This window comes from Eumetopias jubatus, unplaced genomic scaffold (genome assembly GCF_037043125.1).
Source record: "Eumetopias jubatus isolate StellerSeaLion01/CBP00866 unplaced genomic scaffold, mEumJub1_p1.0 scaffold_11, whole genome shotgun sequence".
Taxonomy (NCBI): Eukaryota; Metazoa; Chordata; class Mammalia; order Carnivora; family Otariidae; genus Eumetopias; species Eumetopias jubatus.
In genome coordinates, this window is record NW_028274817.1 from 34,374,926 (window position 1) to 34,398,255 (window position 23,330).

General features: G+C 43.0%; 1 protein-coding gene across 1 annotated transcript in view; it reads left to right on the top strand.

Annotated features, from left to right (window-relative positions):
- Positions 1–23,330, top strand: part of AMOT (angiomotin) — a 43,762-nt gene that overhangs the window by 15,740 nt on the left and 4,692 nt on the right. Inside the window, exons 5-7 of the mRNA XM_028092283.2 lie at positions 366–511; positions 15,449–15,598; positions 16,564–16,754. Coding sequence (XP_027948084.1) covers positions 366–511; positions 15,449–15,598; positions 16,564–16,754 — 487 coding nt within the window. The remainder of the gene's footprint in view (positions 1–365; positions 512–15,448; positions 15,599–16,563; positions 16,755–23,330) is intronic.

The following is a 23,330-nucleotide window of genomic DNA, read 5'->3' on the forward strand; positions in this document are numbered from 1 at the left end:
TAGGGAAAACTCTGGGGGACTCAGTGGCTCTTTTGCAAATACAAAACCACTTGAAGAAATAAAATTGAAGAGACAAGCCTGCCTGTTCTTCTGATGTGTGTGTATTCTTTGCATCATACTTTTCATCACACTCTTTACATCTACTTTCACGTTGCTTCTGCACGACAACCATTGTTAAGTGACTTTTCTGAATTTACATAGCAAGTTGGTGGCAGAGCCAGCGAGAGAGTCCAGATCTTGGGTGTGCTGGTTCTTTTGGCTATGTGTTAGACAATGTTTAATAATGGGTATGATTGTCAGTTTTACCCAGGTAAGGTTTTGAGCCAGCCCCAGAATGGCAGTAATGATAATTCATGTCTTGATAGATAAGGAAAGCCAGAGGGAGAAGGAGAAGCTGGAGGCCGAGCTGGCCACTGCCCGTTCTACCAATGAGGACCAACGGCGACACATTGAAATCCGAGACCAGGCCCTGAGCAATGCCCAGGCCAAGGTGGTCAAGCTGGAAGAAGAGGTATGTGTAGTTTCCTTAGGTATCATATGAGCCTGAGGTGGGGAAGGGCTGGGAAATCAAGGGATCAAGGGCACTGGGGACTCCCCAGTTTGGTGAACTGGCAGCTACACAATCCCCCAATAGGAAGGTACCATCTGCTACTTCTTTTTTTTTTTTAAAGATTTATTTATTTATTTGAGAGCGCAAGAGTGAGAACACAAGCGGAGGGAGGGGCAGGGGGAGAGAGAGAATCCCAAGCAGGCTCCCCACGGGGCACACAGCCTGACTCGGGGATTCATCTCACTACCCGAGCCAAAATCATGAGTCGGACACTTGAGTGACTGAGCCCCGCCATCGGCTACTTCTAGTCATAGCTGCGCTGATGTGAGTGCACTTTGATTTCTTTTCTCTTCTCTGCAAGTTCCTTCCTTTGGCTCCCGAATAGAAAATCACCAAGGTCAAGGAGCAATTTCCATTTGCTCGTTCATGTAATAAGCTAGCCACCCCCCTCTAAGTTCTTACTGTGGACCTAGCCCTGCCTTAAGCCTGTGACAGATATATACTTTTTAATTTTTGCCGTTATAGGGCTTTAAAGCATTTTTTTTAGAAGGGCTAAAAAAAATGATTCCAGATATTTTTAAAGTACTCCAAGGATCTTAACATCAAAATGGTCCTTGTCTCCCCATACTCAGTGGGAAGTTGGTCCCCTTAGGTAAAAAACTAAAGTAAAATAAATGAATCTTGATGGCCGTGCCCCTTATTCTAGGATTTATTTTGCAGATTGGTTTTCAGATAGAAGCAGTCTTTTTTTTTTTTTTAAAGACTATTTATTTATTTGACAGAGAGACACAGCAAGAGAGGGAACACAAGCAGGGGGAGTGGGAGAGGGAGAAGCAGGGAGTCCGATGCAGGGCTCGATCCCAGGACCCTGGGATCATGACCTGAGCCGACGGCAGACGCTTAACGACTGAGCCACCCAGGCGCCCCTCAAATAGAAGCAATCTTGAACAGAATGGGACCCAGGGACAATTTACAGTTTGTGGCAGGCCAGGAGCTGTGCCCCGGCTCTTCCTGGCTGGGTTGTGGAATGTAGGTACGTGGTGGGGTGACATGGTCACTTTTTTGTGTGTGTGAGTATAGAGTATTTCTTTGACAAATACAGGGGCCCCCAAACTACTAAGTGTATGATAAATATGTATCTGATTAGTCTTGATGTAGATGTTACTAGATTGCAACACTGAACTGTGTTCATGTGAAATAGAGGGAATATTGCTCCTGGCCTGTCATTAATTAATCTTGCATACCAGTTGTCATTGTATTGAAGTACTACTAACTCTTCAATGTTTTGTACTTCAGGGAATGGGTGTGTTCCAGCAAAAATTGATGCCAAAGTGTAACTTGGTGAAGAAAATTTCACATCTCACTAGCTATTCTAAAATTTGAATTGTTTTAAGAGAAGAAATAGCCTCCACTGTAACATTGGAAGCTTTATAAACTTGAGACCAAAAAAAAAAAAAAAAGTGTTTAGCGACCAAGCCCTCAGCATTGTGGCTCTTGTATGTATGAGCTGTCTTTCCTACCTTCATTCATTGCCTGCTTCTTCTCCCTCAGTAAGAATGGTTCTATTTCCTAGAGATCTCTTGACTTACAGATATCCTTTGCTTTTTGGGGTGGGGATTAAAATGCTTGTTGGAGGGGCGCCTAGGTGGTTCAGTCGGCTAAGCATCCGACTCCTGATTTTGGCTCAGGTCATGATCCTCAGGGGTTGTGAGATCGAGCCCTGAGTGGGCTCCACGCTCAGCGGGGAGTCTGCTTGAGATTCTCTCCATCTCCCTCTCCCTCTGGCCCTCCTCCTGCTTGCTGTCTCTCAAATAAATAAATCTTTAAAAAAAATGCTTATGGGTTCATACATTTCCAGTAGGTAATGTCACCTGACCTATGATGTCCTTGACCTGATTTGCTTAATCGTTAAACTTCAGGTTGCATAAAATCAAGCTAATGTCCTGCTTCGTCAGCTGTCTACATCAGAAATACTGCTAAGTTGCTTTATTGAACATGAGGAATACTTGTATATGTCTGGTATCCAGACCGAGGGAGCACACCCTTTAACCTTTTGCTACACCTCATCTATGTTTTTCCTTCCCCTTTTTGTGAGGAAATCACAGAGTAAATTACAGGGCAAGGATAAGACTGTGTTCATTTAGAGAAGGGAAAACTGAGAGACTGGCTGAGAAGTAGCTTGCTGGTGGTCACATGGCAAGTCTTGGGTAAAGCCAGGAATAAAACTGGAATCTCATGACTCTTCATTCCCTAGACCTTGCTGCCTGTCTCCCTGTCTGAATCATCCTTTGGTTCCATTCCCAAAGAGAAAATGTGGGCGCTTTTTCAAATTTAGTAACTTCTGCATCTTTTCATTTAAAAAAAAAATGCTTCACCCATTGGGCCCCTCTTTTTCAACAAGACCAAGAGAAGCTTGTCCAGAGTGATTTGAGATTGGAGTATAGACACAACCCTACTGCTCCTCCAGGAAGGGTGCCCATCCGGTAGGAGATAAATGGGGACAAAGACTCTGCAACTGTCTTGGTTTGCTGTGTCCTAGGGCTCAGTGGTAACTGGTTGTTAATCATGAAAATAATATACAATATACATCTAAGGAGAGGATGTTAATTTGTAGTTCCCCCTGGGCAGCCCTCACTGCAACAGTTGCCTGAAATATATTTCTGGCTTCTGAGGCTTTTCTGGGCATTCGTTCCGGAGAATTTTAGTCATTTTCCAGGGCCCTGCCCCCGAAACACATAGATTTACAATTTAAAAAAGAAGTTCTGAAAATTGGGCGAGGATCCAGTCATGGCATCTAGTGTCCAGGTATCTTAAATGAGTTCATCAATTATTGTTAATTTTTTAGTCCTCCTCCCACTTGTACCTCTGCTCAGAGTCTAGTTGTTGGGAGACTTGAGTTGCTGTTGCTAAAGGCGGTGGGACATTTGATGGAGAGAGCGGGCTGGAAGCCTTCTACCCAATGGCGTTGAAAGACAGAGGTCATGTAATGTCTCCCAGACTCTCAAGCCCACGTAGGGGCTCGAAACCGTGTCTCAGGAAAAATCCACTAATTCTTCTTTTCTTTTCTGTCCTAGCAGCCGATCAGACCTGGGTTTGCTCCTGGGTGGTGTTTGCCTTATCTCCTTTATAATATTCAAAGGAAAACATTCCTTTTCCTTAGTCCCCAATACAGGAACAGGTTATTGAAGTTTTCCTCATCTGCTGCAACTCAACCCCCATTAAGCTCCTTCTATCTGGGGTAAAATTTTTAAGTATGGAACATTACGGAAGGTAGCTCTGGAACTAAGGAGTCTTCAGTGTTCACAAAGTTAGTGAACATCTCCAAATCGAGAAGGGTATTCATGAATAGAAAATGTAGTCCTCTATCTGTTGGAGATAACTCACATAAAATCATTTTTGAAGACAGAGGGATATGTCAGACATTTGCTATGTCGCATTATAAACAGAGAATTTAGTTATGGCTTACAAATGGTACCATGAATTTTCCTTAGAAGTTCTTCCAAGGGAAACCTCTGTAGTCTACTTAGCAAATGAGAATTAGGGAAACTTTCCCAAATTAAGTCGTTGGTCTAGGGAGTATTTTCTTAGCCTACTAAGTGCAATGTCAGGTCAATACCTATATTGAGTTATTATGTCGTTTACCTGAAACTGATATAATGTTATATGTCAAATATATCTCAATTAAAAAGAAGATGGCCAGGGAAATATTATGACTAGTTTAATAGTCCGAGGACCCTTGCATGTATTTATGTCTTTCTCTGCACAAAGTCCTCATTTAGATGCTCTTCTGAAATTCATTTCATTTTTCTAATCCCATTAAGGCTCTTGCCCATGATACTCTTCACTGTGCTCTGAGCTCTATACAGAAATGTGCCTCAGGCTTACAGAGAACTTTCTCCCGCAATCACAACTTCTTCCTCTTCCAAGCCCAGCAGAGATTCTCTGAGGGACCCTGCTCTGTTGACATCTGGGGAGGTATCTTGCTGGAAAGGGCTAGCACTTTTACTAAAGGAGAGACCTGGTTTTTTGGTGATACACTGTAATCCAGGTCTTGCCACCAGTCTGCAGCCGATGCAGCAAGTAGCAGCCAAGGTAAATTGGGCCTTTCCATCCTTGCCCTTATCTTTCGGGACACGTAGGTCGTGTTGAAGTGGAAGCTCATTAAACTCCAAGTCAAAAGAACTCTGTGTCCCACAGCAACCGTGGCATTCTCCCGTGCAAAGGACCTCCCCCAATCTCCCCCACCCACTACCACTAATTTGACCTCACTGGAGAGTTTCGACAGATGCCTGGCATATCCACTCACAAGGCTCAAGGCAGCCCAGGCTTCTGGCTGGCTACTGTCTTATCATGATCCAGAGCTGAGCCACTGCTTGGGTAATTGTTTCAGGCATGGTGGGAAAAAGGCCCTGGCAGGATCAAAGAGGGAAGATGCTGCGGGTGGGCTGCTTACTGAGCAGAGTGCACTGGACGGGAGAGAGCGGAATGTGGGAGGGCTGACAAAAAAAAGCCAGTGAGCCTCGTTCTTTGGCTTTAGGCTAGAATGACAGCCACGGAGATTCAGGGAAAAGAGGCCCAAGTGTTAACCTTTTCTGAACTGCAGTGGCTGGCGATGATTTAGACATCACAGTGATAAACTCTTGAAGGCAGTGAGTTTTCCAGTGTCCTTTTGCCACTCCACTCGGTTCTTCAAAACAAAATTCGTATGCTTTCCTTCCATTTCCACCATTAATCTTTTACGGCTGATAGTTTTTCTTATTTCTAATTCCCTTGCCGCTTACTTGATTTGTCATTTTGCTTTTGGAGATGGACAGTTTTCTGCTGTCACACTTACCCACACAGTACCATAACTAGTCTCCTTTCCCAGTATTAGAGGGAGATGTGCTAGGCATAGACATTTATGTCTCATCCAAAATCATCTCCACACAATAGCATATTGTGTGAGTAGGTAAAACTCACACAATAGTTATGATGGATTATAAATGTGGATGGAAGGTCTGAGGGTACTAATTATGTGCGCATTTAGAGTGTTGATAGGAATTCAGATAAAGTACGTTATCTACCCAGGAATCTTCCAAGGTGTTCTGCTGATGGATTATTGGCTTATTTGAAGGGCATTTCATCTAAGGATAACATTCCCCATATTTATGGCAGCATTTTTTTTTTTTTAGAGAGAGCCTGAGGGGGGTAGAGAGAGAGAGAGAGAGAGAGAGAGAGAGAGAGAGAGAGAGAATCTTAAGAGAGAATCTTAAGCAGGCTCCACGCTGGGCCCTTAACCTACTGAGCCACCGAGGCGCCCTGGCAACACATTTTTTTTGAAGTAGGTGTTGCTCCACCCAATATGTTAAGAAATTGTGTCCCCACCCCAAAAAGAGATGGAGCGACCTCTCAGAGCTTGATTTTCTCAGTTTTTCCTGTGATTTTCACTTTTTCAATTCCCAAGTTGGAAGCCTTGTATAATTTCTTTAGCCTCCTTAACAGAATGAACTCTGTTGTCTTGGTAGCAAGTTTCTAGAGGTGGTTTCTACTCTTCAGTTCTTTTAATATCCACCAGTGGACCACAGCCTCTTGGCAATGGACAGAGGCAGCTTGCTAATACCAGGGTAGTGTTACCAAATTGCTTCAGAGGGAACTCTTACTTGGAGCCAGGGGCTCCTGAGTAAGACTAACTCAGATCACACAGAAATCACTGAAGGGTCATGGAGCAACATATGAACTAGTTGTACGAAGGAGAGGACCAAAGAAAGTACACTGGAACTGTGACATCTGTGACATAGTGAGTGGAGTTGTGGCAATGGAAGGGAAGATGAAAATCAAACACAGTGAAGGATGTCCTCTATGGCACTGGACTTAGCTCTGTATAACTAGTTTTAGTGTCTCGTAGCCAATGAAGTGTGTTCCTATGATGGTGTTCGTCCAGCCAGTAATACTAGCCTACCCCCCCTCTACCTAGCCATCTGTGTATTTTTTATCTATTAAGACTTTACTTTTTCAGAGCAGTTTGAGGTTTCCAGGAAAATAAAAGGTAAGGTATAGACATTTTCCATCTACCCCCTGCTCCCACACCTGCATAGCCTCCACCGTTATCAACACCCCCCACCAGAGAGGTCATATTTGTTACAACTGATGAGCTTATGTTCACACATCAGTGATCCGAAGTCCATAGTTTATATTAGGGTTCACTCTTGGTGTTCTACCCTCTGTGGGTTTGGATAAATGTATAATGACATGTATCTACCATTATGGTATCATGTAGAGTATTTTCACTCCCTAAAAATTCTGTGTTCTGCTTATTCATCCCTACCCCCTATGTAATTTTTTTAACTTTTTGAAAACATTTCCACATCTATTATTATATCTCCCACCATGAACCTTGCAAGTTTTGTCTTCTTTTAACAGATTAGGAAATTAAAGTGCAGACAGATTATACAGTTAGTGATAAATCTAGGACAAAACCCAGATCTCTTAATTCCAAAATATCCTACCCTATGCTTTGTCCACTTAAGCAGGCTCCACGCTGGGCCCTTAACCTACTGAGCCACCGAGGCGCCCTGGCAACATATTTTTTTTGAAGTAGGTGTTGCTCCACCCAATATGTTAAGAAATTGTGTCCCCACCCCAAAAAGAGATGGAGCGACTTCTCAGAGCTTGATTCTCTCAGTTTTTCCTGTGCATACATGGAAAAGGTCAATGATTAAATGACTTCCTTGCAAATGGCTGAGGTAAATGGGTAGCTTTAGGGGCCCTAGAAGTAATTTTGTATATAGCCATCTTTTAAAAAATAAATTTGAAAGACGTCCACAGTTGTTGGAGGAAGGGGAAGGGATGCCATCACGTGGTATTCATTTGCAGGGATCAGATTTTCCTGAGTCAGAAGGGGGTTAAGAGATCTGCCAAATGCTTGGGAATGGGTTCAAATTATTGCAGAAGAGCAATGGAAAAATATGATTGATTGAGCTCAAGAATATTTGCCTTATTCTTCATTGGATTGCCTTTCTGCTGTTCTTCCCACTTTATGATTCCCCTCTAAAAATTTCTCTCTGAATCACAATGACTTGAAACCCTTGACTTGCCAAAGTAAATACATTGATGAATGTATGTGTTTATTGTTCATATATTTGTAGTGTTACAGCTAAACTATGCTATGCTCATTTTTATTCTTCTGTTTGACAGCTAATTAATATTAACTGGTTACCAAGAGGGTAGTGAACAGTGAACTAGAACTAGAATCTCAGAGATGCAAAGGAGTAGAAGGTCCCTGCCCTTATGGGGCTTATGGGATACTGCTCTCCAATGGGGCAGGGACTTTGTCTTGCTTCCCATTATATCACTACTGCTCTCCGATGTAGAATAGGGTCTGACATATGATAAGCATTCAGTAAATATTTGTTGAATGAATGAATCCACACATGAATAAAATCTTTTACGATGACTGCTAGTAGAGTACACATTATGAGAGGTTTTTGAGAAAAGCAGCAATCAGGATCAGATAAGATTAGTAAAGGAAAAACTCCTGGAGAGATTAGTGATATGGTGAGGAGGGATGAAAAAATGATCAGACGAAAGAAAGAAAGAAAGAGGAAGAAGTGATCAGATTACTACAAAGATTGAGTATTTGCGAGGTAGGCCTGGTTGAATTTTAAGGCAGTAGGGAGGCAGCCACATTTTGATAAAAGCATTTTTAAGAGTCATATCTAGACTGGACAGGGGACAGTGTGAGAGCAGACGGGAGATGAAATGAAAAGCATCAAGTAGCTTGAGATACGGATGAGAGAGAAGAGCTCTGACCTAACAAAGTGAGAGAGGAGGTATACAGGTGCCTTGGGTATAGTAGGTACCTAATCAATACTACTGGAATGGATATGCTAGCAGCAGATTGCTTTGTTCTTAAATAAAGCAGTGCCATCATGTACTACTTGAGGAAGTCTGTTACAGCCACAGTATATAGGATGGACTGATTGTGCGTGTGTGTCTGTTGTGTACATGTGCTTATGGGAGAGGGCAACTGAAAGTAAGGAGATCTGTTAGGTTATTATTATAATAACTTAGTTGTGAAATTAGGTTATTATTATAGTAACTTAGTTGTGAAACTCTGTAGGCCAAAGGGGCACCTGGGTGGCACAGTCGGTCGAGCATCTGACTCTTGGTTGCGGCCTGGGTCATGGTCCCAGGGCCATAGCATGAAGCCCGGCGTCGGGCTCCATGGTCAGCGTGGAGTCTGCATGAGATTCTCTCTCCCTCTCCCTCTGCCCCTCCCTCGTGCTCTCTCTCTCTAAAGTAAATAAATAAATCTTTAAAGAAAAAAACTATGTAGGCCATGAAAATATAAGGAAACAAAAGAATATGAGATGTGTTAAAAGTAACACATAGTAATAGTGACAGATTGGGTATGGTGGACAGAGGAAGGAGGGAAGAACAATAATTTCAAGATTTTGAGACTGAAAAATAGAGTAAGTAATGATAATGACTGAACTATCAAAAGGATAGCCTTTTGGAGAATGATGACAGCAGTCTGGGACACATTAAGTGTCAGAGTGAGAAGTCTTGCACTCAGCTAGAGGTCTGTGACTAAAGAGAGCATGATAACATTAAAATGTGAATATAAGCAGTTGTTGAAAGTGTGGCATGAATGAGATCTCCAGTAGTCCTGAAGTGTAGATCAAGGACTCTTTTTTTTTTTAAAGATTTTATTTATTTATTTGAGAGAGAGAGAGAGAATGAGAGGTAGCACAAGAGGGAAGAGGGTCAGAGGGAGAAGCAGACTCCCCGCTGAGCAGGGAGCCCAATGTGGGACTCGATCCCACGACTCCAGGATCATGACCTGAGCCGAAGGCAGTTGCTTAACCAACTGAGCCACCCAGGCGCCCTAGATCAAGGATTCTTGATCTCAATATTATTGGCATTTGGGTCCAGATAGTTCTTCACTGGTAGTAATAGAGGAGGCTGTCTTGTGCACTGTGGGATGTTTAGCAGTCTACCTGGTTTCTACCTACAGGAAGCCGGTAGCAACCTACCCCTAGCTGTAACAGCCAAAAACGTCGCCACACATTGCTGCATGGTCCCTGGGGGAGAAATAGCTCCCGGTTAAGAACCATTGGTATAGAGGCAAAAGAATAAACTATCGTAGATTAGACCTTTGTGGTATAGCAAGAGGTAGGGATGGGGTTGGAAGGGAAGGTGGGTCTAAAGTATCAAGACAGAAAGTAAGAGTGATTTAAAGGAACCACGTTAGGAGAACATAGAATTTAAAAAAAAGCAGGGGAAGGGAAGCTTTGACAAGCTTTTGAAAATTGACCTTTGGTAAGAAAACTTGAATGGATAGAATGATTTCCCCTATTCACTGAATATCCGGAGGGAACTGGGTTTAAATGATGGATTTACTTGGCTTCTTCTAGAGGTGCATGGGTACTCGTCTCTAGACCTGAGTCACCACCTTGGCTTTAGAAACTTTTCAAGTGAACTTTCACTTCCATGAATACTGAAGACATAGAAAAACAAATCATCTAGGATCCTATGGAGAGTACACACGTTATATGTTCTGCCTTTTACATGTGCATACACACAAACTGAGGCACAACTTCTATTTTGTTTTTACCTCCAAGAATGTGCCCATACAGAATTCAAGGATTTCATTTTGCCTCCTTTCTTAGTTATTGGTCCGTGTTGGAGGTGAAAAGGGGAAGAGCAGATCCATAAAGTACCTGTGAATTGAAAGACTATCAGAGATCATCTGAGACCATCTATCTAGCCTATGTAGCTTTTTTTTTTAACTTCTTAAAACCTACTGGTCAGTGGTCCTCTCCTAAGAGAGAGAATGCCACACCCAAAGGCAATGAGGCATGAAATGCCATGGGGTCCTCAGAACCTTAAATTATTTAACCATGCTGAAGAGTTAAATATGAAAGATGATGGAGTGAGGTAATATAGTATATATGTAGTAATCTTTTTTGGAAATTAAATTTTACACAGAACTCTAATATATGAAACACATAAAAGAGAAGCCATCTGATACAATGTACCCACCATAGCGGCCTCTGAAGCACTCCACAGAATAGTTTGAAAATCACTCCAGGGTCTGGCATTTTATCTACAAAGGACCAGATAGTAAATAGTTTCAGCTTTGTAGACCATAGGCCTGCTCAGCTCTGCCAATCTAGCCAGAAGGCATCTATAACCAGTATGTACGTGGATGGGGATGAATGGATTTGGCCTGCTGCTGACCAGTTTGCTTGGCTGACTCCTAAAACCCTCCTCATTTTTTAAAAATTTTTTATTGTTATGTTAATCACCGTACATTACATCATTAGTTCTTGATGTAGTGTTCCATGATTCATTGTTTGTGCATAACACCCAGTGCTCCACGCAGACTGTGCCCTCTCCTCATTTTTAACAAATGGGGACTCTGAGGCCGAAAACAGGGAAGCAAATTACCATCAGTAGCAGAGCTAGGACTAGAATCCAAGTATCCTGATTACCGCTTTGTTCCTTTACCTTTCATTTGTTGTCAAGTAGAAATATCTCATGGTGTGCTTGCATGCGTGTGGTGGGGAATGTGCTCTGCCTTTTCAACAGTACCGTTGACCATGAGTAAAGTATTTATTTCTCATAAAGTGGAGGTGCCCCCAAAATCAGGTCATTTGGAGAAAATATGGTGTCCTTGCAGCTACTTAGTGCTTGCTTTTAATTGTACTGCCAATGAATGGCCTTGTCCTATAAAGATATCTGAAGATGAAAATATCTGAAGCTCTGTCATATGAAGTGTTTGAGGCTTAGTTGTTTTTTGTTGGGGGGAGGCAAAGGGAGAGAGAGAGAATCTTAATTAGGCTCAGCGCCCAGTGTGGAGCCCAACGTGGGGCTTGATCTCACGACCATGAGATCATGACCCCAGCTGAAATCAACAGTCAGATGCTTAACCGACTGAGCCACCCAACTGCCCCAAGGCTTAGTTTTATACGTCTTCCTAGGGGAAAATGGCTGTATTTTTAATGTCTTTAAGTGTTTTTATCTTTAAGTATAGTTGACATATAATGTTAGTTGGAGGTGTACAACACAGTGATTCAACAATTATGTACATGATAAAATGCTCACCATGATAAGTGTATTACAATATTATTGGCTACATTCTTTATGCCATGCTTTTCATCCCCATGACTTACTTATTTTATACCTGGAAGTTTGTACCTCTTAATCCCCTTCACCCATTTTGCCCATTCCCCCACTCCTCCCCCCTTTGGCAACCGCCAGTTCTCTGTATTTATCAATCTGTTTCTCTCTTTGTTGTTATCTGTCTGTTTGGTTTGTCTTAATTAGACACTAATGTGATAATGAGAGTTATTGAAACAATGAAAACCATATCAAGGCTATCTGGCATGAATGTTCCAAGTTGAAAGGATTAGAGCATGTGTGATTTGGCATTAACTTTTTCTTTAGAAAAAAGAACAGTACTTTTTGTCCTGGGTGGTCTACTAAGCACTTCATGTGTTATCTCATTTGATTCTTACAGAGATATATCACATCATCATCATCTCCATGTTGTTGATGAATGAATAAATGTAAGCTCAGAGAGATTAAGTGTCTTACCTAAGGTTGCATAACTAGTGAGTGGGAAAACCAGGATTTGAAATCAGTCTGAGGCCAAAGCTCATAGCCATAACCACTTTACTATGTGGCCTCTCTCTTTACCTAAGAAGGAACCACTGACATTTCTGATGACATTGGAAGGTGAAGCTGGGGACTCAGAATGTCCTCATTACCGATCTAACATTTGAGGAACTTAGCACAGGAGATAACTATACAGAGGAGAGTCAGAAAAGAAAAGGGGATTTATCATGAGGAAGGTAAAAGTGAAGCATATAATGATAGCAGAGGAATTAATAAACCATATAGACCTTTGGTCCTTTCTAAATATAGATGAGATCTAGGGGCATCTGGGTGGCTCAGTCAGTTGAGCATCTGACTCTTGATTTTGGCTCAGGTCATGATCTCAGGGTCATTAGATCGAGCCCTGTGTCGGGCTCCTCGCTGGGCATGGATCCTGCTTAACATTCTCTTTCTCCCTCTGCCCCTCCTCCTCCCTCTCTGAAAGAAAGAGAGAGAGAGAGAGAGAGAGAGAGAGAGAGAAAGAAAGAAAGAAAGAAAGAAAGAAAGAAAGAAAGAAAGAAAGAAAGAAAAAAAGAAAGAAAGAAAGAAAGAAAGAGAAAGAAAGAAAAAGAAAGAAAGAAAGAAAGAAAGATGAGCTCTAGAAAACACAGAGTACGTAACTTAGAATATAGCTAACCTGTTGATTTCATCTATAGGGTCTCGCATTGGTAGCATCCTAGAGTTGTCCTTTCCTGTCACAAGTTATCTAGGGATTAAGCATTTACTAGGTGACCCTGGTATTTATGGGTGAGCTATCCTCGTTCTTCTTGTAAAAGACGTAGGAAGAGAATTATGCCAGCAGCAGTGGTCCTGGTACCTTATGTACAATCATCCTGGTGACAAAGCATAATTGGACTTCTCTCGGCCTGCTTTGTGGATGTCGTCTGACCTGCATGCCTCTCTTCAGCCAACTCAGAAAAGTCCCTGGCCGTTTGTTGCTTTTCCCTTCCAGAGAGTTGGCTCAGTGACTCCTGCCGCTGGAGATGCTTTTGCTAAGATGTTAAGGTTTCCTTTCTCAAGAAAGGGAAGACATGGAGATAGCAACCTAGCCCTGGACTGCTGCTTTTTCAGTTCTCTGTGCTTACACCAGAGTACTTTACCATTAAGGCAAGAACTGCATGCTCACTTTAATTGCCTTTAAGTATAACTGCTGTACGCCTGAGTAATTATAGTTAACATCCTCTGCATTAACATTGCACTGCTCTCTTAGGATTTTCAGAGTGATTCACAAATAAATGCATTCACCTTTAAATAGCTCATGAGGATTATAGAACCCAAAAGGTGAGGATAGAGAATATTCTCTGCTCTCCAGTTTTTCAAAGCTTAGCAAATAGGAAGGCAGAGACATCCATGGCCTAACAATATTCATTGCCCTGGTCACTGTTGTTACAAATTGTCACCCATCCCAGGAAAGAAAAGTGTAAGCTTACTGAGACAAAGAGAATGGTGATTTCTGTTTGTTTTATTTCCTAGGGAAAGGTCGAGTAGATAAAAACATGTAGACTTCCAACTCACCTCAACCAGTTTACAAGGCTAAATTGAACGAGGTCTTGGAATGAAAGAAAGTATAGGCAAAAAAATTTTTAAGTTTTCTTTTCCTCAGTCACCTAGGCAAAGCATACCACAGGTCTGGTGGGAAAATATAAGATAGGTTTTCTGCAACCTAGATAAAGTTTAGCAATTCTGATTTGGGGAGAAGACAGATATGAAACAAGGACAGTTCAGCACAGGCTTTTGCTGTCTGACTGGACCTTCTAGACAGCAGTGATTTGGAATCATTACCATTAAGAAGTTACCTGGTTTCTGCAATGGGGGGAGTCGCGGGTTGGTCCTGCTGGCTTGGTCCCAGCTAAATGGGGGTGGGCAAGGCGGGAACGTTGGGTAACGTCTAACATTGCAACTCTCTGCCTAGGTAGCTCAAGGGCTTGGGAATTTGTTGAAAAGTTAGAGTTGAGCTGAATTCTTCAATTTCCTTTTGACAAGGTTATCAATAATATTTTAATTTGGATCTTAATAGTGAAAGTATCCCTAACCTCAGCTTCCATGAAAATGATAGTGAGAGATGTGACTGGCTTGGAGGAATTTCTGCTTGAGAAAGACTCCATGGGTTGATTTTGTTAGCGAGAGACACCCCACAAATATGGTGAAAAGCAGAACCTCTTCGTTGACTAACAAGCTGGGAAGGCTGCACTTAAACCTGTCTTCTTAAGTGTTGGGGAGGTGTACACCTTCTGCAAAGAGCCCCGAGATCCTCCTCATTCCTCCGTTCCAGGGGAGCGAGGATTTAGCTTATGAATTACAAGGGTACAAAGAACTCAGTTTCTTCGTCCCCACCTGCTTCCCCCTTTGCTTTTAGTTATGGCTCATAGGCTTGGAAAGAGGAAGAATCATGTTTGACTCATTTTGTCTTAGATTCGATTCATTAGTTCGAGTCTTTAGATATCTTTAAAGGTCCCAGAATAAAGTTGAGAAATTATGGCCCACTGTTACCCACTCAGGCTCATGACTGAGGCCGAAGTTGCAAATAACCTGTGTCCTTTTAATAAATATCTAGTGAGGCAGTGCTAGTCAATGAGGAGATTAAAAACTCTAAAACCATTGTATGGTAGCTTCACTTTTGAGAAGCAGAAACTGTCCAAGAGAGCAACGATGACCATAGTGGGTAATTACAAGGACCACAGGCTTCAAAAAGACAATTCTGGCTTCCTTGTACCTTCAGCACCCATTCTCTGTCGCTTGGAGAGGAGACACCTATATGGCAGGGGGCGGGGGGGGCGGGGTTCCTTTCCATACCAAATTAAGGTTTTCTCCCTGGAGAGCCCCCATTTTATTTTTTTAGAATTTCTCTCATGGCCAAAATAAGATATCGCTGCCCCCAGAGTATTCCAGTTTAGAGTGAAGAAGAGCAGAGGTGAGGACCTTCCCATCAGGATTATTGTTTTAATAATATTAAAAGCTTGCCATCTAAAACAGACTCCGCTGATTGAAATAGGTCTGGGGAAGACAGAGAGGTGGGGAAAGAAGCAAAAATAAAAGGGAGCTCCTAATTCCTCTTCCTCGTCACATTCTCTGTATGCTAAATACAAGGCAGCATACCACTCATCATGAAGGACCTTCTTGCCATTCATTCTTCTTTTTTTTTTTTTTTGGAGCTGGACAGAAAGAGATCCAAACACAAGGCTGGATTTGGGGGCTGCATAACTGACCCCGTTGTTCTCTTTTATTCCATCTTGCAACTCTCCCACCCTGGAATTTCAGCTGAAAAAGAAGCAAGTGTATGTGGATAAGGTGGAGAAGATGCAGCAAGCCCTCGTACAGCTCCAGGCAGCATGTGAAAAACGCGAGCAGTTGGAGCATCGTCTCCGGACACGGCTAGAGAGGGAACTGGAGTCCCTCAGGATTCAGCAGGTATGGAGAACTTAGAGAAAATGAGATCATTCCTGGTTTGGTTATGCTTCATTTGGTGTCTGACGTGAAGACAAAAACCACACTTTGGCTCATCTTTTTGGTCTTCCCGTCCCACCTGACCTTGCTTCCAGACTGCCTTCTCACGATAAAGACAAAGTCGGTATCCTTAGCTTCCTGTCCCAGAAAAATCCTTAATGCCTATTATCTCATGCCTTTTATCTTCAGATGAGCAGTAGACCCTGTAAGAAGTGAAGATGCTGTGTAAATAGACTCTTAGACATTTTAGAATTGGATGTGGTCTTTAGAATCATCCGACCATGCCTGTCCTCATTTTTATTTATTTATTTGTTTAAAGATTTTATTTATCTATTTGACAGAGAGAGCACAAGCAGGGGGAGCAGCAGGCAGAGGGAGAGGGAGAAGCAGACTCCCCGCTGAGCAGGGAGCCTGACGTGGGGCTCGATCCCAGGACCCTGGGATCATGACCTGATCTGAAGGTAGCCACTTAACTGACTGAGCCACCCAGGTGCCCCGTACCCCTCCTCATTTTTAGATGGGAGAAAATCAAGACGCAGAGAAGGTTGCATGACTCACTTAAGGCTACACAACAAGTTAGGAGCAAGGTAGGGCCCAAATCCTAGATTTTTAATGTCCCTTTCTGTTGTGTACCATGCTGGCAGACAGGGATAGCAATTTTTTTTTCAGCCACCAATCCGCTTTCTGAGCAGCATGACCGTTGGACATGACAAGCTTCTTTCCTGATCAAAGGAGTCTCCTATGCGAGCCCAAAGTTGAGAGTCCTGGGCCTTAGGAGGAAATCTGAATTTCCTTTGCTTCTGAATCAGAATCCAAACTGAAGTGGCTGGGGCAGTAATCCTCTCCAAGAATGGGGGGCTCTTCGAATGGGACTCGGCCACCACGCTTTTTGCACTAACCTGAGGGGTCTCCCCCATCTCCCCAACCAGCGCCAGGGCAACTCTCAACCCACCAACGTTTCCGAATACAATGCCACGGCGTTGATGGAGCTCCTCCGTGAGAAGGAGGAGAGGATCCTGGCCCTGGAAGCCGATATGACTAAGTGGGAGCAGAAGTATTTGGAGGAGAACGTGATGAGACATTTCGCTCTAGATGCTGCCGCAACCGTAGCTGCTCAGAGGTAAGGAGCTGGCGGCCAGAGTCACTGCTTGAAGGGCCCAGGGGGTGGGGGAGGGGCGCGGGGGGGGCAGAACAGAAAGGTGACTGATGAAAGGATTTTTCAGTGTTTTTTCTTGTTTTTCCTGTAATGCTCTTCCCCGCCCCCCCTGCTCCCCAATTTCTGCTTAAATGTGTTTTCTTTCATCTGGTGAAGCAGGGACTGTGAGGGCAGAGGGTCACAAATTTGAAAATTAATGTTGACTTATGAACTTACCGGAATCCTAGCTCGGCTTTCCTCGGGAGCCAGAAACATTGCAGGTGGGATCAACGAATGTTCGCATACCTCTTTCCACCAGAGCCACGGCTTCTTGCAGCCACGTGTCTAGCTTTCTTTGTTGAGCCCCAGGACTGGAGTGGAGGCCTCGCCAGAGAAATGCCACTCAGAAATTAAATGTCACTCAGGAGTGGTGCCACCATTCGATAGCTCTGGCTCGCCCCAGGTGTGCCAAAGGCTGTGCTCAACATGGATCCATCCCTGCCCTTTGAGCAGGTCTATATTTGAAGGACACGTTCTCTGCGGCCATGAGTGCATCACATGGAAACAGTCACATTCCATTTGGTCAGGGAGAGAAAGTGGCAGGAGGATTTTTTTTATTTTTTTATTTTTTTACCTCTTTTCTTTGCCCCTTTCACATGAAAACATTAAACACTGGTCTTTGGAGGAAACTGTGCTCTTACCTTGTCTGGCTGTCTTGCTGCTGTTCAGAATCGCGAGTTGGAAAAGAAAGAAAGAAACAACAGCAAAAACTAAATTTGAATCAGGAGATGGCCTGGCTCGTTGGAGAGATGGACAGAGCCTGGGTCTGCAGTTGGGTATCTGAGAGAGGCCAGAGTGCATTGCACCCATAGAGTCTCTACCCAGAAAGTTATTAAGAACCACGGTGCTGTTTTTAATGTTCTCCTAAACATGGTAAGCTGGAGGAATCTGGAAACGCTTGCCAGAGTTCAGGCTGGGATGTGTGTGCTGTGCGGAGGGGGTGGCGAATACATTTTATCTGTGATTCCTTCTCATGCCAAATCAGAGGGAAGGCAGTGCTGAAGAGCTGGGCTGGTGGTTTGAAAACCTACTCCCAGTTCTCCAGGAAGACATCTTACGTTTCTCTAACACACTCCACCTGTCTCCAGGTATCCTCTATAAACCTTAAATGGATTGGAATCGCCTCTGCCCCGATTTTGAGGTCCTCATGGGCTTAAGCTTACCTGTCTTTGTTTTCTACAAACGGTGTGCTCAGTACATGCCAGGGCGGTAGCAGAGTGTGCAGATGGTCGGGAAGTTTGTAGGCAGATTAGAAGCACAATTAAGTGTCATTTTGGCTGCTACCTCCCAAGAAAAACACCTGTGGCCTGTGCTTATTTCACAAAGGTTATTCAGGCAACCCTAAATCTGTAAAGGAGATGCAGGATGATTTCTATTATCATTGCACAGAAGCCGAGACAGATACCACTCGTGAAGGTGTGCCGTGTGAGAAAATGTTGGACAGCCAAGGTTCTCGGTGCTGGGACGTTCGATGCTAAAACTGACTCCAGAATAGACTTCAGGTCAGGAAAGGCAGGAAAGCTAGAACATTGTCCCCAGGGTCCTTGTATAGAGAAACAGCCCCCCCTTCCCTCCCCCTTGGAAAGTTTTGAGTATTGGGAGAAAACCCCTTTCAGACAGATTTCTTTCCAGCATCTGTTGCCTTCTGTAAGGTAGATTTAAGTCAAATTCTTTTAAATCACCAGGTAGAAAGTTTCCATGGAATCACTGTTTTTAGTAAAATGTGCGTGCTTATCATTTCATTTGATAAAAAGCAGCCAGTTTCCATCTAGTAGAAATACCTTATGTTAGTTCCTCAGGCAAGCATCGTGTATCTGGACTGTATACTTTTTGCATGCCTATTAATCCAACCCACAGGAGAAACTGAGAGATTGTGTTCAAATTCCTGCAAAATGAGAAAATTGGACTAGGCAATTCTTCCAGAACCTTCTATTTCCAGGATTATACTATTTTTTTTTCGAAGATAATGCCTCTTATGCTTGGCCACAGAGACTAGTTTCCTTCTCCTCCTTCCTCAGTGAGATTTCAAATTTGGAAGGGAGCATTCAGAAAACTTTCTTTCAGAACCTGTGAGCTCTTCCACCTTCCCTTCCAACATGTCCTGCCATTCCTTTTCTGTCCATTCTGTCTCCTCTCAGCCCTAAAACTTTGACCAAGGTTCTGCTCTTTGCCCCTTTCTGTGGTAGAAGCTTTACATTGTTTTCTTTCTAAATAATTTTTAAGGGCCTAGGGTATTGGCTGCAGATAGAATGTGCTCAACATGTATTTGAGTAAGGAAGGAGAGAAAGAAGTAGAAAGGAAGGAACATGTATTTGAGTAAGGAAGGAGAGAAAGAAGTAAAAAGGAAGGAAGGAGAAAAGAAGAAGTGAAAGAGAGGGAAGTGATTGCTTACTCTATAACAAAGTCCCTGAATCTAGTGCCACATTTTAATGACCTGCTTGGTTCCCTGTGTATTCCACTAGTATCTCAAACTTTAATATATTCCCAGTGTAATAGCTCATAGGGAGATAATAGGTTGCACATTTAGGAGATGTTGCTTGGGTGGAATCAGTGGTAGTTGTAGAATCCTTTCAATTAAGGTATTATTTACATATCAAGAAAACGCCTAGTTCAAGTGTATGGTTTGATGCACGTTGGCAGGTGTATACAGTAATGGAGCCGCCACCGCGGTCAAGATAGAGGACACATTCTAAAGTGCTCTTGCGCCCCTTCAACTTGATCCCTTCCTCCCCAACCTGGCCCCAGACAACAGTTCATCTGTTTTTTGGTCATTATAGTTTTACCTTTTCTAGAATGTTGTATAAGAGGACTCATATAGTGTATACTCTTTATGTTTGATTTCCTTCACCTGGCATCATTATTTTGAGATTCGTATAAGCAGATGCATGTATCAGTATTTTATTTCTTTTCGCTGCTGAGTAGTGTTCCATAGTTTGGGTCATACCACACAGGTGCTTATCCATTCACTTGATGATGGATATTTGGATTGTTTCCCTTTTTTGGCCATTATGAATAATAAAATACAGATTTGAATATAATAACAGACAACTGTCTTTTCTCAGGTGAGAAAACCTATTAGGTGATCAATTTATACCCCTGTTAGCACTTGGATTCTACAAAGCACCCCTTGTCAAAGGGAAAGTGGTCAGTGCAAGAAATCGCATGTAGTCTTTTTTTTTTTTTAAAGATTTTATTTATTTATTTGAGAGAGAGAGCACAAGAGGGGGTAGGGTCAGAGGGAGAAGTGGAGTCCCCACCGAGCAGGGATCCCGATGCAGGACTCGATCCCGGGACTCCGCGATCATGACCTGAGCCGAGGGCAGTCGCTTAACCAACTGAGCCACCCAGGTGCCCACATGTAGTCTTTTCTATATAAGGTGCTGTGCTAAGTACTTTACAATTATTGCTTATCCTCACAATAATTCTTTGAGATAAGTATTATTATCTATTGTACAGATGAGGAAACTGAAGCAAAGACAGGTTAAATAATTTGTCCAAGATCACACACAGTTACTAAGAAGAACTGGGATTGAAAATGACATTTTGACACCTCCACCACTGCTTATCTGCTGCTTCCCAGATATGAAGATTTCAAGATGGTGCAATATAGGGATTGTGAACTGTTCAAGAGTTACTATTTGAGGCTTATTATTTAGTCACTTAAACATACTATAAATAGGGGTGCCTGGGTGGCTCAATTGGTTAAGCGACTGCCTTCAGCTCAGGTCATGATCCTGGAGTCCTGGGATCGAGTCCCACATCGGGCTTCCTGCTCCTCGGGGAGTCTGCTTCTCCCTCTGACCCTCCCCTCTCTCATGCTCTCTCTCTCTCTCTCTCTCATTCTCTCTGTCTCTCTCTTTCTCAAATAAATAAATAAAAATAAAAAATACTATAAATAATCACAATAATATGGCCCAGATTATAACTCCATGGTGCTGTGCTCCTAGAGATTCTCTAGATGCTTAATATAGATGAGGGAAATTATTACCGAGTAGTTCATCCTAGCAGAACGGATTTGTCAATGCAGATTGAAGTTCACAAATGGTGAATATATTTCTGAATAGCAGCAAAAGGATATAAAAAGATAACAAACCCGATCAGCCATGCCATTTACAAGTTTGCATTTCCCGAAGTAGGTTGTTAACCTTCTTCAAACGTGCAATGTTTTGTAGTCTAAGAAGAACTGGGATTGAAAATGACATTTTGACACCTCTTCTTCACGTCTTCTTCAAACGTGATGTAAATCTGGGAAAGAAGGAAGGAAGGGGAAAGCAGAAGTAAGAAGCTGCTCACACACATTATACATGCCTACCTGTTCCTTCTCGGTAGGCTTTCCTCAGTTTCCATCCTCAGCTGTCTCTTCGTTCTACCCTCTGTCTTAGTTATCTTGTTCTCTGTTACAGCTTCAAATAGTAAGTCTGGCATCCCTTAGATTAAAGTTAGACTTGTCAACAACTTGTTGGATATTGTCATATGGCTATTCATAAGACATGTTAACTCCGATGTAACTAAAATCAAGACCCATTATAATGCTTTCCCAAAGATCTCTCCTTACTTTCCTAGCACAGAAAATGAGTGGTGTGCCATCTTTTCTAGTCATTTGACTTAGAAACAACAAAGTTCTCATGCATTCTCCCCTCTCTCCAACAGCCACGTTTAAACAGTCTCCAAGTTGTAGCAACTATGCCTCCTATGGCCTGTTCCATTCCCCCTGCTGTTGCATCGGTTCATGATTTCAGTATCTCTGGCTGGGATTATTACAATAACCATTCTGACTGGTTTGCCCAAGTCCAGTGTATTCTCCCTGCACCCCCCCATCGTATTTCGGCCAGAGATAATGCTGTCTTTCTAAAGCACAACTTGGATCATTTCACTCCCCTCAAAAAGCTCTAATGATTTTCAGTGCCTATTGGAATAAAATTCAGACTCGCTTCTGTAATAATTAATTATTTACTTTTTTTTTTTTTTTTTTTTGCCTCGCCTTGCAAGTCTCCTGCCGTCAGGGACTAGTTTTATGCATGTCTAGCCACTTTTTAGCATCACAGTAACTTCAAACACAGTGCTCCACTCAACGGTCGAGTTCACATATTAAATAAACAAACAGATGCTACCGATAGGAAAAGATGGATTTGAAGTTTAAAAGTTTAAAACACTAGATGTTTTAATGAGGAAATCAGGGGTGACATTCGAGAAAACAACGTAAGCAACATGATGGGGATAACTTCATCAGACAAAGGAAGGAGAGAGATGACCAGAGGGGGAGAGTTGTCAGAAACCCCTTTACTTAAGAATTTAGATGTAGGATGTCAAATTCAGGGATCTACATTTTGGAGTATACAGGTGGTGTTTTCAAGCCAGCAGCTCACTCCCGATGTGCCTAAGGGTCATCTCGGAGTATTGGAAGTTAGGTCGAGCTGCTCCTTCCAACACTGTGCTTGCTTGCTTTTGCCTGAGCCATTGGCTTAGTAGCCCCAGTCTTCTAGAAGGAAGATTGATGTTAAAGGCCGTCCTGGCAGCTCTGTTGGAATTCACTAAGTGCCCCACATTTTCAGGCTCCATTCCTTAGGAGCTCACAGTGTCCATATCAATTAGCTGGCAGGGCTCTGAGTCCCCGAAATGGTCTTTTATGCAACGAAAGTGGCCTGGCTCCCCCAGTGACAAACGGTACGCTCATGTCCCCAGTGTCCATAGACACTGTGCACTCTATTTAGAGAGGCCTGGCTCTGAAGCAGCCATCCGATTGGAACTGTGTGCTGCAGGAATTGGCTCCACGATATAATCCCGGAGCTGGAATTCTCTAAAGTCATCCTCTCTTGTTTATTACCCTCCTCCTACCTAGGTACTTTTCTCTCTTAAATAAGAGGTAACTTTGTTGAGTGTTTTTACAGTGCCAGTGCCTGGCACTGTGTCTTTTACGTGCATACTTTGACGTCATCCCCCCAGAATGCCACGAGATACAGGTTATGATGATGATTTCTATCTTGCATATGAGGAGACTGAGCTTTAGAGGAGTTAACTGATTTCCTGAGCTCATAGCATTTGTTAGTGGCAGAGTACTTGGGAAAGTGGGATTTGACCCTGGTGTGGTCTATCGTCAGAGCCTGTGCTCCCCACATTACACAATGCCATTTCCCCTTGGGTACCTTGGAACGCAAGAGCCATTCCTGGTAGGACCGGAAGCGGGTGAACTCACCAGAGCCAAGTGTGGAATTCTGAGATGCTAAAATATTTCGAATTTAGCAACGGATGCGAGCCACTGTAGTGCTCCTCATCCTTCTTCCTCTCCCAGTTATTTCGCCACTCAAATACATCGGTTCAGCCTTGCATATAAAAGTACAAACATTTGGGGAGACAGTAGTTTTGTAGAACCTCACCCAAAGTCCCTAACTTTAATACCAATTCTCTGCCTCTTCGTTCCCCTGCCCTTTCCTTCCCATCTGCACTGGTCACAATCTCTAAGCTAAGAGAACACAGCTAGCTGCCAGCAGAAAATTCTCCCAC